The sequence below is a fragment of the Cajanus cajan genome, chromosome 11 (assembly GCF_000230855.2).
Source record: "Cajanus cajan strain Asha chromosome 11, NIPB_CcT2T_4, whole genome shotgun sequence".
NCBI classification, from domain to species: domain Eukaryota; kingdom Viridiplantae; phylum Streptophyta; class Magnoliopsida; order Fabales; family Fabaceae; genus Cajanus; species Cajanus cajan.
The window spans coordinates 2,262,618-2,284,805 of NC_138527.1; the positions used below are offsets into that span (position 1 = coordinate 2,262,618).

The 22,188-nt window shown below is 33.6% G+C and overlaps 1 protein-coding gene and 1 long non-coding RNA gene across 3 annotated transcripts; both read right to left on the minus strand.

The window, feature by feature from the left end:
• Positions 1–220: 220 nt before the first annotated feature.
• Positions 221–21,781, minus strand: LOC109800093 (uncharacterized). The gene is made up of 6 exons (XM_083066309.1): positions 21,705–21,781; positions 20,383–20,635; positions 20,026–20,160; positions 19,027–19,083; positions 18,153–18,287; positions 221–508 (listed from the first exon to the last, which is right to left on the minus strand). Exons 2-6 carry the CDS (start codon positions 20,620–20,622, stop codon positions 443–445), a joined length of 633 nt encoding a protein of 210 aa, XP_082922435.1. The 5' UTR covers positions 20,623–20,635; positions 21,705–21,781; the 3' UTR covers positions 221–442.
• LOC145953011 (uncharacterized) lies at positions 12,740–17,367 on the minus strand. 2 transcript variants are annotated; one of them, XR_014430536.1, is made up of 3 exons: positions 13,685–17,367; positions 13,357–13,592; positions 12,740–13,273 (listed from the first exon to the last, which is right to left on the minus strand). It is a non-coding gene; the product is annotated as an uncharacterized LOC145953011 (long non-coding RNA). The 2 variants fall into 2 exon arrangements; XR_014430535.1 differs by having other exon boundaries at positions 12,741–13,278.
• Positions 21,782–22,188: the final 407 nt, after the last annotated feature.

Here is a 22,188-nt window from a genome sequence, read left to right on the forward strand (position 1 = left end):
GAGCTTTGACAAGTTTGAGATTTATCAAATTGTGAAGAAAAATATTGTACCATAGTTTAATTTAATTTAATCGAATGCATTTCTTATATATATTTATATCATATACAGTAAACTTTAAAGGTAGAAGAAAAAAAGTGTAGGAACTAAGGACGGGACCAATAATATATATATATATATATATATATATATATATATATATATATATTAATTATATAATTAATGTCAATTTGAAGTATTCATATTCAAAAACAGTAACAAATCCGTAGAAAAAATAAAAATAAATATATGTTTGCCTTGGAGTATACAGATTTGTTAAAAATCTTGATGATATAAATTCCTTCCAATCAATGAAGTTTGCTTCTGCTGGTTATATGCACTGCTTGGTGACAATCTGAAATGAAGTTACTGGTTGAAGAAGAATTCCTAATCATTAATATTGTAATTATTTGTAAATCCACTCGTTTGAACGAGCACCGGACTCGTCTATGTCTATAAAAATGCTTACTGCCTGCACCAAAAGTTTATGCAACTCAGCATAAAAAATAAAAATCTCACTTCCAATGCCCACAAATTCTCTTTTATATATCTCAAATTCATCAAAAATCAAAAACCCAACTATACTTGATCTCCATTAACATTTAACAAGTTCCTTTTTTCTTCTTAAATTTCCTCCAAAATTAGAATGAATTTGTTAATAAGAGTACATTTGATAAATCCACTTCTATAGGAATTTCTAATAAAAACATTTTACGAATTGATTCCTACGTTTGGTAGAAGTAATATTTTAATATTCATACAAATGTAGCATAGGAATTTCTCATATTAATAGAAGAGAATACATATATATTTTTCAAAAAAGAAATAAATTCTTTGGAATTCTAATTTATTATAGGCGATAATATAACTTTTTGAACATCCCGTGACCATGAGGTAGAAAAGTTTTTCCATCGTAATTTGAGTGTGAAGTTACTAAACATTTTCTTGATAAATCAGTATTAAATATATTTATTTTTATATATTAAACACTAATAACTATTTGTGAAAGCATCTTTAATAGGTGACCCAACACTACATTTTTATAATTGTTTACTCAGCTCTTATGGGTCAACCCTCACCACAAGCATTATGATTTAAGGGGTTCATTCATGGTCTAAAGGTTCTCATATTGATTGGTTAAGGTAGCTCTCATAACATTGTTTAACCTAGAATTGTCCAACATTTGAATCTCCCACTCACTTCAACTAAGCTTTTTCAAGTGATAGTAGGAGATGGTACTTATATTACTTGTAATGATCATTGCTCTGATGTTCCTCTCTCATTCCAGGAACATACTTTTACAGTGCCTTTATATTTGTTACCTATTGAGGGTATATACGTTCTTTAATAGGGATTGTTTGGTTGCGCACTTTGGGAACTGTACAAGATGACTTTGTTGTGACCTCTTTTACTTTCACTCACTAAGGCTCTTCTGTTACAATTACTAGTGGTCCTCTCCTTATCCTTGTTGCTTTCCACCAAATCTGTTATTATATACACCAAGATTCTATTGCCTCTTACCATTTACACCCACCCAAGACAACATCCACACTCCACTTACCTTAGACCCAACCCTTAACCAATTACTTTTTGATTTTGATGTTATATTCTTACAAACCACAAGGCTTTCCACCCTCACGATCCCCATATACCTCTTTACCTTAACAAATCCTCAATTAATGTCAAACTTTATCGTTATCCCTATACCCAAAAAACAACCTTGACTTCCATGATAGTAGATATGCTAAAAGAGGGTATCATTTAGCTTAACACAAGTCTGTTTTCCTCCCTGATCATACTTGTTAAAAAAAGGAAGAATTGTGGTGCTTTTGTGTTAATTACAGCGCACTTAAATGTGGTGACAGTACAAGATAGATTTCTTATTCCTACAATAGACGAATTATTTGATGAGTTTGGGGATACTCGAGTATTTTCTAAGATTAGTTTATACTCAAGTTACCATCAAATTTGTGTTGTATCTTTAAATACTCATAAAATTGCTTTCAAGACATTTGATGGCCATTATGAGTTTTTGGTCATGTTATTTGGCCAATCAAATACCTCGCCCATTTTCCAATTGGCAATAAATAATTTACTATGATTGTCTTTGCGAAAATTTGTGTTGGTGTGTTTGGATGACATCTTGGTCGATAACCAAACATTCATTCCTCACTTGGATCATTTACATTTAATTTTACAATTACTCTTATCTAACCATTTTATGTTAAGTGTTCAAAGTATGTGTTTGGTGTTGCTTTGATGGCATATTTGGGCCACATTATCACAAGTCAAGATGTTACTCTTGGCCTATAGAAGCTTTAGGTCATTTTGGAATGACCCATTTTGCACTCACTCACAACCTTACTAGGGTTCTTGGCCTCACAAGTTTTTACAAGCATTTGTGTTGAGCTTGGAGGAGCTTGAAGCTTAAAGGAGTTTTGATGATCACAAAATGTGTGTCAAGGGCAACAACAAACAACAACAACTTAAAAGCACAAAAACAAAGTCAAAGAAAATGCTATGTAATAGGGATTAGTATATAAATTGTTTTGGATGAGTTTATATGTTGTGTGTGCTTTGTGCATAAGCAAAATCTTTATCTAAACTAAGTAGAAAATGTATGATGATGAGTTAAGAAGATTAGAAAGTTATTTTGAGACTTAAAACGAAGTTTTGAGAACTAACTCAAAATAATCGATTATCGTTAAATATAATCGATTATTCCAGCAATAGGCAAAATGGGATGCCTTGCTGCAATAATCGATTATTTGCCAAATAATCGATTATCCCAGAAATAACTCTCTGGAATAATCGATTATCCAGCAAAATAATCGATTATATTGTTCTTGGTTGGTTTCCAGAAAACCTGAAGAACAAAATAATCGATTATTCTTTAAAATAATCGATTATCTGGGTCTGAAACTTTTATAAATAGTTTAAACTTTTAGAAACTTAAGACAAGAGTTAGAACTGATATTCAAAATTAGAAAAGCGTTTTTGTGGAGTCTTTGTGACAATCTTGGAGAGTTTTCTTTATGAATCCAAGAAGAAAAACGTTTGTGAAAAATTTGAAAGAGGATCATCATCATCATCACATTCTTGAAAGGGGAAGATTAAGATTTGCTTCTGAATTCCAGGTGAATTCGTTCCTTTGTTCTGTGTGAATATTTGTAAAATCTTGAGAAGGGTTTCTCAAGTGGTAAGGTTTCTTGTAGTGGGTTTCTACAAGGGGTGCTTTCTTGGGGTCAAGAAAGTGGTTATCTTTAGTGTTGAAGTATATGCATGTGTGGTGTGCTTGTAAACCTTCTTCATTGAGATAGTGGAACAAATCTTGATCAGGTGCTGATTAAGGACTGGATGTAGGTCACATGTGGAGTGGCTGAACCAGTATAAAAGACTTGTGCAATCTTCCTCTACCTTTATCTTTTACTTTGAGTAATATCTTGGTTGAACATTAAAGAAGATAATTCTTGATTAACATGTGTGTGTGAATATTGATGGTTTAATCTGAATTAAAGCATTACATTTGAACCTCATTATTTTGTAATCAAGAAAGCATATAGCATTCATACTTCTATAAACAAGCCTTTGAAGAAACTTCATTGAAAATTCAGTCTTAGAAAAGTTTAAATGAAATAAAGATCCTAAATACTCTGAAATTTTTTAAAGGGTTATAGAATCCAATTCACCCCCCCTCTTGGATTGTGCCATTCTTTTCTAACAATTGGTATCTAGAGCAAGGTTCTTGAGAGTTATTCAAGATTTCAAAAATGACCAACAACAACCTACCCTATGGTGAGGGTGTGTCTATTCATAGACCTCATGTTTTCAATGGTGAAAATTATGTCTACTGGAAAATTAGGATGAGAATTTTCATTGAAGCTATTGATATTTCTGTATGGGATGTAATAGAAAATGGACCCTATATACCTATGAAAAAAGATGGTGATGAGCTTAAAGAAAAACATTGGAGTGAGTGGAGTGATGAGGAAAAGAAAAGAGCCCAACATGACAAGAGAGCCAAAAACATCATAACATCTGCATTGTCAATTGATGAGTTTTTTAGAATTTCACAATGCATATCTGCTAAAGAAATGTGGGATACTTTGCAAGTCACTCATGAAGGAACAAGTGATGTAAAGAGATCAAGGAAGCATACTCTCATTAGAGAATATGAGCTGTTTAGAATGCAAAATGGTGAATCTATTTCTAATTTTCAAAAGAGATTTACACACTTGATAAATCACCTTGTTGACCTTGGCAGGAAATTTGAGAAAGAAGAGCTGAATTTGAAAGTGCTGCAATGCTTGGACAGATCATGGCAAGCAAAGGTGACAACCATTGAAGAATCAAAGGATTTGACCTCCTTAACACTTGCTACTCTCTTTGGGAAGCTAAGAGAGCATGAGCAAAATCTGCACATATTTGAAGAAAATGAGCAGCAGGACAAGAAGGGGAAAGGAGTGTCATTGAAAGCCTTGAAATCTGCCAAAGGAAAAGAGGTATGTCAAGAATCAAGCTCCGATGATTCCGAAACTGAGAACTTCAATCTGTTGGTAAAGAAGTTCATAAAATTCATAAGGAGAAAGAAAAATTCCCCCTACAAATTCAACAGAAAAATAAACAAGAAAGAGGAAGCAAGTACATCCCCCTTCAATTGCTTTGAATGTGGAAAATCGGGACACATGAAACCTGAGTGTACAAACCTCTTGAAGAAGCAACAAGAGGAGAAGAAAAGCAAGAGAAATGGAAAAGGGAAGAGAGCCTACATTGCTTGGGAAGATAATGACTCAAGCACAACAAGTGATGAATCTGAATGTGAGAAGAACAACTTGTGTTTGATGGCTGGAGCTGACCAAGACACAATCGTAAGTGATTCTGACCTTGAATCTAATCCGGACTATGATCAACTCCAAGAAGCTTTTATACAAATTCATGAAGAGGCTGTGAAATTAGATGCCTTGAATTCAAAGCTGAAAAACAAGCTGAAATGGTATGAAAATGCTCTAATTAAAGTTGAACAAGAGCTTGAGGATTTGAAACATGAGCATGAAAATCTTCAAACTATGTTTAACTTTAGTGAAGCTCATTGTGAAAACTCCACATCCTCAAAAGATGTTTGTGAAAATTGCAAGACTTTTGAAAAAGAAAATGCTGATTTAAAATCTACTCTTGCAAAGTTCACTAATGGAAATGCAAATTTAAATATTCTTTTGGGAAAACAAAAAAACACTTTTGATAGGAGTGGACTTGGTTTTAATCAAAGCATGAGCATGCCATTTAAGTCAAAGAAAGAAGATTTTAAGAAAAACCAAAATTTTAGAAAATTTAAAAGCAATTTCTCTAGACAAACAACTTGTTTTTATTGCTGTAAAGGAGGTCATACAATAAGGAACTGCTATTATAGGAAATATGGAGTTCCAAATGGAGAGATGGTTTGGGTTGAGAAGAGCCAAAGGCTGAGAACTAACCTACAAGGACCCTTCACATGGGTACCTAAATTTTTTCTCTGAATCTTTGTTGTAGGAATGCTTGAGGGCCAAGAATTTACTTTGGTATCTTGATAGTAGCTGCTCAAGGCATATGACTGGGGATCCTTCAAAATTCTCAAGTTTGAAATTGAAGAATGAAGGGTATGTTACCTATGGTGACAACAACAAAGGGAGAATACTTGGTCATGGCAATGTTGGTAATTCCTCCTCTCAAACATTGATTGAAAATGTCTTGCTTGTTGATGGATTAAAACACAATTTGCTGAGTATATGTCAACTAAGTGACAAAGGCTTTAAAATTGAATTTGATAATACATGTTGCTTGATATGTGATAAAAAGACTAAAGAAATCATATTCATAGGAAAAAGGATTGAAAATATATACATGCTTGACTTAGAACACTCAATAGCAATTTCAAATACTAAGTGCTTAATAACTCAAGAAGAAAACATATGGCTTTGGCATAGGAGAGTTGCACATATTCATATGGATCATTTGAATAAATTGAGTAGGAAAGAATTAGTGGTTGGTTTACCTAAACTCAAGTTTAGTAAGGACAAACTATGTGATGCTTGTCAAAAGGGCAAGCAAGTGAATGCTAGCTTTAAAAGAAAAAATCAAATTTCCACAACTAGACCTTTACAATTAATTCACATGGATTTGTTTGTTCCTTCAAGAACCATGAGCTTAGGTGGAAACTTCTATGGTTTAGTAATTGTTGGTGACTACTCAAGATACACATGGGTTATGTTTCTTGCAAACAAAAATGATGCTTTTAATGCCTTTAGAAAATTTACCAAGCTTGTTCAAAATGAGAAGTGTTCAAACATTACCTCTATAAGAAGTAACCATGGAGGTGAGTTTCAAAACTTAATGTTTCAAAAATTATGTGAGGAACATGGTATAAACCATAATTTCTCAGCACCTAGGACACCTCAACAAAATAGGGTTGTTGAGAGGGAAAATAGGTCCTTAGAAGAACATGCTAGGACAATGTTGAATGAAACAAAATTGCCAAAATATTTTTTGGCTGATGCTATTAACACAGCTTGCATGTGTTAAACAAAGTTCTGATCCAGCCTATATTAAAGAAAACACCCTATGAAATTTACAATGGAAGGAAGCCTAATATTTCATATTTTAGAGTATTTGGGTGTAAGTGCTATGTGCTGAACACACTAGTACATAATACACATTTTACGTCGGTTAGTTTAGGGGTTTTTACGTCAGAAAAATGTCCGACGTAGAAGCGGGAGACGTAAATTTACGTCGGGGCGCGAAAACCGACGCAAATTTACGTCGGACATGCGAAGGTCCGACGTAAAAAGTCATAAAAAATTTAAAAAAAAAAAAGAAAAAAAGTGCAGCAGAACGGCCCGTTCTGCTTGGAGAACGGCCCGTTCTGCTTGAAGAACGGCCCGTTCTCCATGGAGTACGGGCTGTTTTGCTTGAGAGACCCAGGAGCGCGTTCTCAGGTAGACTTGGTCACTTCCTTCTCCTTCTCCAGCTTTAAAAACTCGAAACAAACAGATGAAAAAAACATCATTTACGTCATAGAACCTCATAGAAAAGCCCAGAAACAGAAAAACACAAACTTGAAGATGGTACCTCATAGAAGAAGTAGGAGGCGCGGGAGAAGGAAGAAAAAAAGAAGAAGAAGGAGGAAGCGTGGGAGAAGGAAAACTAGAAGAAGGAGGCGCGAGATGAAATTTTGAAATTTAGCTAATGGGGATTTTGAAACTTACGTTGAGCGCGGGCACCATTAAACAGCTTATTTACGTCGGACCCAATTAAGACCGACGTAAATAATCTACTAAAATTACGGTGCATGCCACCGCGTTTTTATAACGTCGGTGGTGCCATTTTCCGACGTCATTTAGGTGACGTAAAAGCCTCTATTTGCACTAGTGACAATGAGAAAGAGCAACTTGGAAAATTTGATGCAAAGGCTGATGAAGCAATCTTTCTAGGATACTCAACAAATAGCAAAGCTTATAGAATTTATAATAAGAGAACTCTAGTTGTTGAAGAATCTGTCCATGTGGTATTTGATGAGACCAATAAACTAGAGACAAGGCAAACTGAAATTGAAGATTTAACTGAGTTTCTTGATCAACCTCTACTGGAGAATGAACAAAATGAAGAGCCTAAGGAGAGTGAATCACATGAGAAAACAAAGGAAACAAGTGAACAATTGCCCAAGGAATGGAAAACTTCTAAAGACTTATAAATGGATAACATAATTGGAAATATTGGTAAGGGAGTTTCAACTAGGAGTGCCATTAAAAATATTTGCAACACTATGGCATTTGTGTCACAAGTTGAACCTAAGAGCATTGATGAAGCACTAAAAGATGAACATTGGTTAATGGCCATGCAAGAGGAATTAAATCAGTTTGAAAGAAATGAAGTATGGGATTTAGTGCCATTACCAAAAGATTACCCAATTATAGGAACCAAGTGAGTTTTTAGAAATAAGCTTGATGAATCTGGGATAATTTTAAGAAATAAGGCAAGACTAGTGGCTAAGGGGTATAATCAAGAAGAGGGAATTGACTATGATGAGACTTTCGCCCCTGTAGCAAGGATAGAGGCCATTAGATTACTTCTTGCTTATTCCTCTATAATGAACTTCAAACTTTATCAAATGGATGTGAAAAGTGCTTTCCTTAATGGGTTGATACAAGAGGAAGTGTATGTTGAACAACCACCAGGCTTTGTGGATTTTAAGAATCCTAATCATGTGTACAAGCTCAAAAAGGCACTCTATGGCTTGAAGCAACCTCCAAGATCATGGTATGACAGGTTGAGCAAATTTTTGATTGAGAATGACTATGAAAGAGGGAAGGTGGATAATACATTGTTTGTCAAGAAGTTTAAAAATGATACAATGTATGTACAAATCTATGTGGATGATATTGTATTTGGATCTACAAATACCTCTCTATGTAAAGAATTTGCTAAAACCATGCAAGGAGAATTTGAAATGTCAATGACGGGAGAGCTTACATTCTTTTTGGGGTTGCAAGTCAAACAAATGAATGATGGAATATTCATAAGTCAAAGCAAGTATTGCAATGAACTTATGAAAAAGTTTGGTATGGAAGGGTGTAAGGAGGCTGCCACACCAATATCAAACAATTACAATCTTGACTTAGATGAGAAAGGAATAGTTGTTGATAGTTCAAAGTATAGAGGTATCATTGGATCGCTCTTGTACTTGACAGCTAATAGGCCTGATATAATGTTTGTTGTGTGCCTTTGTGCAAGGTTTCAGGCTAATCCTAAAGAATCTCACATGAAGAGTGTAAAGAGAATTCTCAAATACTTGAAAGGTACAACCAATGTAGGTTTGTGGTATCCAAAGGGAGTCTCACTAAGTCTGATAGGCTACTCAGATTCAGACTATGCTAGGTGTAGACTAGATAGAAAGAGCACAAGTGGTACTTGTCACCTACTAGGTAGTGCACTTGTCTCATGGCATAGTAAAAAGCAAGCTTGTGTTTCTCTAAGTACAGGTGAGGCTGAATATATAGCTGCTGGAAGTTGTTGTGCTCAAATTCTTTGGATGAAACAACAATCAAGAGATTATGGAGTTGAGCTAAATAAAATACCTTTGAGGTGTGACAACACAAGTGCAATAAATTTGACCAAAAATCCAATTTTGCACTCTAGGAAAAAACATATTGAGATAAGACACCACTTTTTGAGAGATCATGTTCAAAGGAATGATTGTGTTGTAGAGTTTGTAGAGACTAGCAAACAATTAGCTGATATTTTTACAAAACCTCTACCAAGGGAAAGATTCAACCAATTGAGAATTGAATTAGGAATAATCAATGAATCATGTTTGAATTGATTATGCTTTGAGAGTGACAAGTTAGTGGTGTAAAGAAGAGAGTATTCAAGTGGCAAATTAGACTTGGTGGAATATGAAAAGCTAAAATTTCTGAGAAGCAAAACTTCACTGGAATAATCGATTATCTTAAAATATAATCGATTATTTTAAGTAAACCCATGATAATAATCGATTATTTGGGTAATAATCGATTATCTGGGAGATGAAGAATTCAAAGAGCCACTGGAATAATCGATTATTTGGGGAATAATCGATTATCTGGTAAGAAGAGTCTAAAGAGTCACTGTTATAATCGATTATCTAGGAAAATAATCGATTATCTGAGAAGAGGAATCTGAAAGGCCACTGGAATAATCGATTATCTTGGGAAATAATCGATTATTTGGGCGAAGTTAGGAGAAACTACTCTCTGTAATAATCGATTATCTTGAAAATAATCGATTATCCATATCAGATTATGTTTTCAAAGGGATTTTGCTGATGCAAATAATCGATTATTTGCATAAATAATCGATTATCTGGGCGACGTTTAAGATTTCTGAAGCATTTGAACGGTTAAATACGCGCCAAACCCTTAAAACCTCTTATAACTCTCCCACTCAGAAGTTGTTAGGGCAAAACTTCTTAAAACCTCTTTTTCTCTCATTTTCTCTCATTTTCTCACAAACCCACAAACCCTAACTCTCTCAACTCTCTCATTCTCTTCTTCTTCTTCAATACCCACTCATGGCATCTTCATCAAAGAGACCTAAAAAGCTTGAAGTGAGGGGGAGCAAACGCCCTCTACCCTCTAGGCAACGGATTTCAAAGTGGTTTCCGGATGAGAAGACTCAAGAATACTACTTTGAGTGGTACGCTGGGCGGAGAATCATTCCTCCGAAGACTCTTAAGATTGAATGGTTTAAGAATGAGGGTTTCAGTTTTCCAACCCTTCTAGAGCACCAAGAACTGGGAAAGTTTTTGGAAATGGAGGGTCCTTATTATCCTGAGTTGATCAAGTTATTTCTCTATTTTGCCACAAGCAATGAGGGCATCATGCAATCGGTGGTGAAAGGAAAGATGATCAAGTTGGATGGGCCAACATTGAAGGCTGTTGCGGGGCTGAGTGGTTCTGGACGAGAGAAACCCCAACCCTTCAATTTTGGGGATTTTGAAGAATTGACTACCTTCCGGGACTGCCAAAGGAACCCGGTAAATACTAACTATGAAAAGTTTCTGGCGGGAGGTATGAAAAAGAATTCTCGCTTAATTTCTTTTATCATTGCTTGGATGTTGAAACCTCGTTTACATAATCATGCCCAAATGTCAAGAGATGACATTTTGCTTATGCATGTGATTAAAAAGAAAATTAAGATTGATTGGGTATCAGTCGTTAATGATTGTATGTGGAAGGCAAGGCGGAAGGAAGATGGACCAATTCCATATGCTTTGTTATTGTCAAAGATTTTTGAAAATGCAGGTGTGGACTTGATAGGGGAAAGAAAAATTGTTTTACATGCTTCGAACAAGATAGAAAAATCTTCCTTGCATCATATGGGGATGCTTAAACAGGAAGATAAATGGGTGTTTAAAGGAGATGTACCCCCAACTCCTGAACCGACAACCGATGAGGACGGTGTTCCGTCACATGATGAGGATCAACCACCACAAGTGGAGGCTGAACCTGGCAGAGAGCCAGAAGCGTAGTTTAATTAGGTTTTTACAATTCTGTTTTTGGATTTTAAGTTCAATGTGGTTGTAATAGTTTAATTCTGGAACAATTTACTTGCTTTAAATTGTTGAACATTTAATTTCTGGTGAATTTGAAGTTTATTTTGATATGATGGTTTGATTGTGATTTCAAATTGTGATTTGGATGGTTGGTGCATTGATGCTCTGTTTTTGAGCATATTTTGTTGCTGTTCTGTTTTAAAAAAAAATTATATATCTTGTGTGCAAATTGAGTCATGGTTGATTGTTGAACATAATACTCTGTTTTGGGTTGAAGCATTATGAGTCGTTATTTGTATCTTGGTTGATTAAATAATTCTGGCTGAGATGGTGTTGTTCACTGAGATTGAACATAATGCCTATGTTATACTTGGTTTGGTATGATTCTAAGACATATGGCTTATATTGTAAAACATAGCTTGGTTTGTTTTTGATAATGCCAAAGGGGGAGAAAGGTTGTTGTGTGTATTGTATGGTTGTTGTTTTTTCAGGTATTGTGCTTGTGTGTGTATGTTTTTGCAGGTTTGGTATGTTGAAATTAGAAGCAAAAATGGTTGGAGCCTAGATTGGTTGTCATCATCAAAAAGGGGGAGATTGTTGAGCTTGGAGGAGCTTGAAGCTTAAAGGAGTTTTGATGATCACAAAATGTGTGTCAAGGGCAACAACAAACAACAACAACTTAGAAGCACAAAAACAAAGTCAAAGAAAATGCTATGTAATAGGGATTAGTATATAAATTGTTTTGGATGAGTTTATATGTTGTGTGTGCTTTGTGCATAAGCAAAATCTTTATCTAAACTAAGTAGAGAGTGTATGATGATGAGTTAAGAAGATTAGAAAGTTATTTTGAGACTTAAAATGAAGTTTTGAGAACTAACTCAAAATAATCAATTATCGTTAAATATAATCGATTATTCCAGCAATAGGCAAAATGGGATGCCATGCTGCAATAATCGATTATTTGCCAAATAATCGATTATCCTAGAAATAACTCCCTGGAATAATCGATTATCCAGCAAAATAATCGATTATATTGTTCTTGGTTGGTTTCCAGAAAACCTGAAGAACAAAATAATCGATTATTCTTTAAAATAATCGATTATCTGGGTCTAAAACTTTTATAAATAGTTTAAACTTTTAGAAACTTAAGACAAGAGTTAGAACTAATATTCAAAATTAGAAAAGCGTTTTTGTGGAGTCTTTGTGACAATCTTGGAGAGTTTTCTTTGTGAATCCAAGAAGAAAAACGTTTGTGAAAAACTTTGAAAGAAGATCATCATCATCATCACATTCTTGAAAGGGGAAGATTAAGATTTTCTTCTGAATTCCAGGTGAATTCGTTCCTTTGTTCTGTGTGAATATTTTTAAAATCTTGAGAAGGGTTTCTCAAGTGGTAAGGTTTCTTGTAGTGGGTTTCTACAAGGGGTGCTTTCTTGGGGTCAAGAAAGTGGTTATCTTTAGTGTTGAAGTATATGCATGTGTGGTGTGCTTGTAAACCTTCTTCATTGAGATAGTGGAACAAATCTTGATCAGGTGCTGATTAAGGACTGGATGTAGGTCACATGTGGAGTGGCTGAACCAGTATAAAAGACTTGTGCAATCTTCTTCTACCTTTATCTTTTACTTTGAGTAATATCTTGGTTGAACATTAAAGAAGATATATAATTCTTGATTAACATGTGTGTGTGAATATTGACGGTTTAATCTGAATTAAAGCATTACATTTGAACCTCATTATTTTGTAATCAAGAAAGCATATAGCATTCATACTTCTATAAACAAGTCTTTGAAGAAACTTCATTGAAAATTCAGTCTTAGAAAAGTTTAAGTGAAATAAAGATCCTAAATACTCTAAAAAAATTTAAAGGGTCATAAAATCCAATTCACCCCCCCCCCCCCTCTCTTGGATTGTGCCATTCTTTTCTAACAGTTTGTACATCATTATGTTACCATTGTCACTCCCCTCACTAATCTTCTTAAGGCTACCAAATTTAAATGGAATTATAAGGCATAATTGGGCTTTGCAACATTAATAGAAAGAATCACTTCCACCCGTATTCTTGGCTTACCGAATTTTAAAATCCCATTCGTGTTGGAAAGTGACACATTTGTCATGGCTGTCGATGTACTTCTTCTCAGAATGGCCACCCACTAGCTTTCTTTAGTAAGAAGCTCCTAAACTAAATGAAATATCAATTAGTTTATGTTAAGAAGATGTTTGCATTAACAAAGGTGGTAAAAAAAGATGGAGACAATACTTGGTGGGGCAGAAATTTCAAATTATAATAGATCATAAGAGTTTGCAATATTTACTTTCCTAGGCCATCCACACTCCTAAATATAAAAATGCGTTACGAAGCTTTCAATCTTCAACTTTTTGATATCATGTATCGTCCCAAATGCCACAATGTCGCAGTTAGTGCCCCCTATCACAACTTGATGATTCTTCTTTACTTTTTTTTTCTTTTCCATTTCTTCCCAAGTACCACCATTTCTGCAATGGAAGTTGCTTTACACTTTGGACCCACAAGGAAAAACATTGAAGGATCACTTGCTTACAGAGAGTGATGCCAAGTATTACTTTACCTTTCACAATAACTTGGTCTACTTTTAAGAGCGCTTGTTCATGATTGACATTGAGGATTCTCACAATCAGCCCTTATTGGAATTCCATTCAACTCCTCTTACAGGGCATTTAAGATTCAAACCAATTTTTTATCAACTTGATGCCTTGTACTATTGGCCCTCCATGGTAGTTGATTTGAAGTTGTTCATCTACTAGTCTTCTATATGTCAACAAACGAAGTACCTCATAAAAAAAGAAATTAATGTTATTAGAACCACCACAAAATCCCAAACAAAAAATGTGGGAAGATATTATGATGGACTTCATTACTCATCACTTGCCTAGTTCCTTCGGCCATATGACTGTTTGGGTCATGTGTGACTGTCTTAGCAAGTATATATTTCTTGGCCTTACCTTCAAAGCTCTTGGCCTCCCAATTAGTGCATCAATTCACATGGAAGAAATGACGTTCCAAGATTCATCATATTTGACAAAGACGTCGTGTTCTTAAACACCTTTTGGAACGAGGTGTTTTAGGTTAGGCACTACTTTTTGTTACAATTCCACTTACCATCCACAAATGGACGATTATACAGATATGTTGAACATGTACCTAGAGGTATACTATTGCTATTTCGTTTGTGACAACCCAAACTCTTGGTTTTGATACTTACGCTTAGCTAAATACTGGTATAACACTAGTTTTCATTCAAGCTTAAGGACCATACCATTTTGGGTTTTGTATGACAACCACCCTCCATCTATTTTGTATTTTATTTTTGACTCTTCTATAATTCAGCCAATCAAATATATCCCAAAGCAACATAGGGACATTTTTTTAGTGGCTAAACATATACTCGTCAGTACTAGACAAAGGATGACAAATTATGTAGAGAAACATTGTCAAGATTGTACCTTTATTGTTGGTGATTAGATCTTGTTGAAGCTTTAACCTTATTGTCTTGTTTCTTTACACCCCACTACCCCCAAAAGTTTTCTCACCATTATTATGGGCCTTTGCAGGTGTGTTGTAACATCAAAACTAGGTATGGCAAAGTGGGCTGTGGCTCGCGGGTCGGCCCGTTGGCCCGCCAAAAATTGGCGAGCCAGGCCCATTATTTCAACCCGCCAAGCCGCCAAGCTCGCCCCACCAAGCTCGCCAACTCGCCGGGCCAAATAGCGGGGCAGCCCGCCACAACCCGCCGGCCCGCATATATATTTTTTAAATTTAATTATTTTTATGTTTATTTTATTTTGATGTAGAAGATGAGAATGAAAATGATCAAGAAAAAAAATAGAGACATCTTCTTCTAAGAGAGCTTCTAATATTCTTAAAATAAAAATTTAAAGTTAATTAATTGTATTTAAACTTGTTTTGTGAACTATCAAAAAATTTAGTTGTGTAAGTTTATAATTTGGTTTTGATTTTGGTGTAAATGGACTAATTTCTATTTGATTTTGTTCTAAGTTTGTAATATTTTTTTATTGAACATATATTATGTACAATATGTATGCATTTTTAATTTCATATGGTTATATTTATTTATTTGTAAAAAAAAATTTATTTGAACATAAAATATATATATTTTTTCCATTTTTTTTATTTTTATTTTTGTATGCGGGTTGGCCCGCCAACCCGCCAGCCCGTCCTTAGGCGGGGCGGGCCAGCATCTCTAGCCCGTTTTACATTGGCGAGCCGGCCCGTTTTTGGCGGGGCGAGCCAAAACGGGGCGGGCTGGCCCGTTTTGCCATCCCTAATCAAAACTATTACATATGAGCTTTCTCTTTTGACCACCACCCTCCTCCACCTTGTTTCCCATGTTTCCAAACTTAATCCTTATCATGGTACTGAACCCAGTTGTCACTATCACCCTCTTCCTCTTGAACCACTCCCATTAACTAAAACACCCCAAACCCTAAATGAGAACTATTCTTCTCCTGTAAGTCTCTTGCCTTACCATTTCCCTCTCAACTTCCAACTGACCCTTTGGAGACTCTTGATTGTCACTTAACCTTTACATTAGAGTCTCTCTCACATTGACACATTATTCCACTCCTATCTCAATTGTTCATTTCAAATTCAAAGGGTTTGAATGCACTTAACTCTTCATTGTTTTCTCACACACTTTCCTCGAAATTGCAAGTCCTTCTATCAACAATTATTAATGTTGTTTAACGTATGTGCTCCATGTTGGCACCCTTGGATTCCTTCCAAGAAACACAACACTCTTTTCACAGTTAGATGTGTCCCTGATCCGCATGTCTGATGTGTCCATCAATCTCTACAAGTCGCTTCATGACCTTGAGGACAAGGTGCTTGCTAATTTGGAGGCCTTTATTTGTGAGCATGCCAGAACATAAGATAATCCATCCCAATTGGTTCTATAATTTGATAGTGGGTTAATGAGTTGTTGGACTATGGACATATTTTGTATTTTCCATAATACTTGGCCCATAATGTTTGGCCGGTTAACTATCATATATACTCTTGTATCACCTTGTGTGGAGGTACGATGATGGTAATTCAATAATAGTTTTAAAATCTGGCTAAGATTGGCCGGTCGAACTGGTCTGACCAAGACTTGGGCAAGCACACCAATTCGAGTTGATGTTTTGATTGGTTTTACATCTGACTCAGAGGTGATGTCATTAAACTGGTTAAAACCATATGGCACATCTTGTAGGGGTGTGAGCGAGTTGGGTTGGGTCGGGTTTGAATGAACCTGTTACTCGACCCAATCAAAATTTAACGAGTTGGGTTGGCGGGTTTGTGCAATTTTTTTTTTAATCCAGTCCAACCTAACTCAATCATGGATTGATTGAGTTGGGTTTAGTTAATCGGGTCAATATAATTAAATTTATTTATTTTTGTATAATTTAAATATTTCTAAATAGATGTAAATCATTCGATACATTATTGTAGATATAATGTTATCAACCTATAAAGAAAATAATGATACAAATTAAATTCTAAAATAAAATTAATTTGTTACATTATTATCAACTAAAAAAACTAACATTTATCAATACAAAATAAAATTTAAAATAAATATATTATATTATTACAATGCTACCAACCTAAAATACAAAACTCATTACTAAGTATGAGTGATAGTGAGTATTATTCTGAACAAATGATCATTTAAATATTATTATTATAATATATGATCGAGTTGGGTTGGGTAAAGTTGAAAACACAAAACTCGTTATTAATTCGACTTGTACAGTAACAAATTATGGTCAGATTGAATTGAATTTGATTTGAACATTAAAAAATTTAATTCAAATTTATTAAATTAATTTGGATCAATTTAGATTGATGGATTAGTTGTGATTTAATGTGATTTACATATTACAGCCTAGCATCTTGTTATTGTTGCCTTCAGATGCGTCTTGTTGATGGGTCCCATGCTGCTGTTGGCGTCTCGTGATTTTTGATGCCACTAGCATCTCATGATTTGTGATTAAAAGCCAAATATTGCAAAAATACCACATCAAAATTGTAACGAATGAGTCAAACTCTAATCGTGGTGCTTTTGGGTTGCACCAGTGTCCACTACACCATTTCACACAAGTTTAATTGATGAATATATATATATATATATATATATATAATTTTTTTTTTGTCAAGTGTAGTGCTTTTGATTAATTTTTTTATAACAAAATACTTTTTCATAAAAAAATAAAAACATAATTTTAGATAAAACTTAACACCTTAATAATCATTAATTATATCGACTTAAATAATTTATATAATATATTTTTAATTTAAAGTTATATATTTAATTATATTAATTTATGTAGTTTAATCTATATTAATTATAATTTTTTTGGAATTTTTTAAAATATAGAATAGATATTATTAAAATTTATAAGTATGAAATATATATATATATATATATATATATATATATATATATATATATGATATAAATTTTTTTGAAAAATTATTAAAGAGTAAATCATATGATTTAACTAATAACCATAGATTCAACCTTTCACTTAATAGTGTGATCAGTTTTGATGATTGATTGGAATTTTAAAATAATGAATTGAAGTGTTATCTTTCTTAGCATTTTCTTAATGTAGTGTTTGTCTATCACCTTCAAACCGGAATTCACCTGAATTCATCCAAATATCATCTTTTCTATTCAGTTTTATCGTGTTCGAGTTCAGGTTATAGGTCTTTGCCAACCCTACCTTTGACACGTAGAGCATTTTTGGCATTAAGCAGCCTTTATTTTGGTGTGTTTCAAGTTTATGTCTTCTGTCTTGTCTGACAATTTATTATCTTCCTTTTTTTTAGATTATTTGTTTACTTTTTAGTATATAGATTGGCCTGACACCCAGAAAACAGAAAATAAACTAATCAGAGGATACACTACAGTGTTTTTTTGTGATAATATTATCCAGAAAAAGAAAATAATAAATTTAGTTTTGAAAATTATATCCTAATTCAAATTGAAGTGTAGAAGAGCATGATATTACCTTTCCTATACGAGGTCGTTCTTTAGACTTTGCTAAGCTATTCCGAATATGTGAGACAGCTCCCCAACATTTTAATGTGTCTGCCACATTGTCAAGCCTCAAAATGTACTCTTCTTCAGTCAATGGAAAGGATCTCTAAAACCAAAAATAATCAATTGACACACTAGTTTTACATGAATAATTTCTACCTGTGCAAACAATTCCATAACCGGTTCTAATATCATTGAATAACCAATTTACTTGTAACCAATTTAATAACCAGAGGTTTAACTTACTTTTGGTTGAGTAGTGTGTAAGAGTTATTGTACAGTAACTTCTTGCTATTCTTATGAATAAAAAAGAAAACACTGTAGGCCTTTAAAACTACCTTATAGTGATGTTGTACGTTGAGGGAACCACTCAGTTATTTGAACTATCATAATAGGCAGCGTTTTCAATTATAACAGAGGAAGATCAGAGTTATTTATTTTAGTTGTTATTTGTAAATGATTAAATTTTTGGGAATAATTGCGTTTTTTCAAAATGATCTCTTGATAAGCTGTTAAAGATAAGCAATTATTTCCTCAAAGTAAACCAAATATGCACTTAATCATCCAATCCATGAATTAAGGTCATGATTAAGGTTAAATACAAGAAAACCACATATAGAATGAATTCTCTGAAAACTATTCAATTTGGATGAGCCTACCAATATAATCTACCTATGACAGCAAAACAACCTTTAACAGAACCTCTGAGCAGGTTTCCCTGTTGAATAATCTTCTTTCTGATAATTATCTCATCATGTTGCATATTTCATCACAAAAATAAAAAATATACTTTAATATTGTATCCCTAAACAAATTAACCAGAGTGTAGCACACAATTGTAATACCTGTTCCATGTACTTCCACATGACATTCAGAGCAAAGAGATTTTTCCCCATGAATTCCTAGTCAATATGAAACAACAAAACGAGGAAATTAAACCAACCTATTAAAATAAATAGGAGAGAGAAACATCTGGGTCTGAAATGTGTTAATCAATTAACAATAAATCCAATTACAAAGAATCAAGCACATTGGAAGGAGCTGATGTAGAGCTCCAAATGTTGAAGAAAAGAAGAAACTACCATCATATATTAATATCAAATTTCAATTCTTAGTCAAGAATTGAATAATACAGAAACAATCTAGAACATGGATACTAAAAAATGTTGGGCCAATGATATTAGCAATGTATTAACAATGTAATAAAATATGGTCATTATATTTAATTTATGAGACAGAGTTTCATAATTCACGAGACATCCTTAAATATTGTTTTCTTTCTGTTCCCACAGAAACGATATTGTGCCAGTGAATAATTTCAATATCATTATAGTAGGCATACACATGTTTATTGGACAGTACAAAAACTTTTTGTTAAACTAAATGTAGGGTAATAAACACTCCTATCTGTTTATTATCAATTACTTCTTAACTTTAATCATATTAGTTACAAGTATAAATGCACAAAGGTGGAGAAAATGATAATATGTACTGTTAACTTGATCAACTTTTGCAAAGTATGAAATAGAGCACAAGTTTCAGTATTTTAATGCATATGCCTAATAAACAAGTGCAATCTGGAGGAAAGAGGTGATAATATAACATTGCTCAGCTGTCAGCATATGAATGATTAACCGCATACACAAACCACTGTCAATAACAATTCTGTCTCAGAAGAAACAGCAATGCACAATATCCAACAAAGTGCTGAACAGTGAACAATTCCCCTCATTTCCTCAGCGTTAGTTTGAGAGAACATTGCTTGGGATTATAGGTCAAGTTTGTTATATGCAAAAACTAAGGAACTTTATCTTGCATGTAATCTCACTAGTTAAAAAACATACCTTCTTTACCAACTGAACATCATAAGACCTCCCATATTTGTTCCTAATGAGAGTAGCAAGTTCAAACCCAGTAAATGTGGAATCATCCTTACCAACTATTTTATCAAGATTCTCTCTAAGCAGCTCACTATTTATCTGAACCATATTTCAGAAAAGAGTAGATTCAGAGTTGTATCAACAGTATTGGAAGAGTAACAAACTTCTTTACTATTTTTAGTTAGACAGACACCAAGTATATAATCTAATTGGAAAAGAAGCTTCAACCATTATTTAAGTTATTAATGTAAAGAAATAAATACGTGGTAAAATATTTTTCACTGATAAATTACAGAGAAGGAAATTAAGAAGTTAACATACTCCTCCACTTTCAGCATTATGAGATTTGTTCTTATCAATGTCATCTGGGTCACTGGGATTCATACTGTCATTCACTGAACTGCAAAAGATTGGTCTACATTTCCTGGCACTTTGGTGACATCTATGAGATTTGTATCCAACATCATTGAAACCTAATACTCTTGAGGGAGAATAATGGCCATAACATCCTAAAGAAGGAACCATATTAGTACTACAGTGGTGGGAGGTTATAGTGTTCATTGTATCCTGCACTCTGTCATTAAAAATGCCAGAAAACATTGTTATTAGCATATACTTGAAAGACACAGAAACTTCTTCACAACCCAAGACAAGCAAGCATTCCATTACAGAAATAGAAGTTAATGAGAAATATTTTGAGGCTATTATTACTTTAAGTCATAAAATTACAAGTCGATAAATAAATATTAAAAAAATATATATATCAATTAGAGAACAAAGCTAACCAATAATCATCCTGCTTCAAGCTACATGTCTAAATCTTATTATATTTTTCCCTTTATTATACTAAAATACAAGATAACTCCGAACAAGTTCCAATGCGTTAAAGTTGGCTTCCTTAAACATGGAGTTAAACTTCATAGCTGTGTATAAAAGAAACTTTGTTGAAGAAACAAAATTATTTTAGGTATTATCATAGTTTCAAAAGAATTTCATAAAATATAGATTGTGTCTAATTCAATTCTACACAATTAACTTGTAAAATAAAAATCATTTCTTATTTATATACACTATCATAGTTTTATCTCTGACGGATGTAAAACCTCTAACATATTTTTTGTTTATAAAAAATTGGATATCTCAAACATAAAATTACAATAATAAATGTTCACAATTAATCATATATTATATGAAGATTATTTTGTACTTATAAACACTACTATTGTTTTATCTATAGTCCATTAGTATATGAGATAAAAAAAAAAAAAAAATACAAGAACAATTCAGAGAATTTATGGTTGCAATTGTAAGTTTGTGGGTCTTTGATATCATTGCAAGAAATTGTCGGTTAATACGGACACTGATAGCCATAATTGCAGCTAATTCCAAAAAATCTTAAAGTACGTTCGGTGGAAATCGCAGCCTAGGACGGTTTTATTTAATGTAAAAAATTGTACTTTTCTTGTGGAGGATAAAATATCGTACTAATTTGTGTTTTTTTCCACCTACCGCAATCTTATTTAAAAAATTTCCGTTGAACAGAACAAGTTTACTAACGCTCATTCAGAACCCCAAAGCAAAATTATCAAATAAAAAAGGTGACACAGAAAACGGTTAGCACACTAAGTAGTTTAACAACAAACCTGCTGGTTGGCAAATTGACAAATTCTGTAAAAGCAGAGAGAGGAAAGACACAAAGGTTGTGTGATACGGAACAAGTAAACAGTACATAGATATTTATACGGGTGAAGTGAAAGTGAAATCATATTTTGGCAGTTATTAATGTGAATATGCGAGGAATCAATTGGAAACACGTTTGTGCCTTAAGACAATGGATACAATAGAAGAAGTGTACACGAACAGTTAACGGGCACGCATTGTAGCTTGTACGAGTTTTCTTAAAACCATGGTCATCAATTGGTCATACCCTGTAGATTAGGAGAAAGTATTTGTATTTTATATGATCGTGAAATTAAAAAGAAGAAAGAAAAATGTAGAATAAAATGAGTGATGCAATGAAAAAGAGAGAAAAAAAAAAAGATCTTATAAAAATATTGTACAAATATGTTATTCAAGTAAGATAAATCATGGGCAAATCACGTCCAAGCAAAAGAACAAAATAGCTTG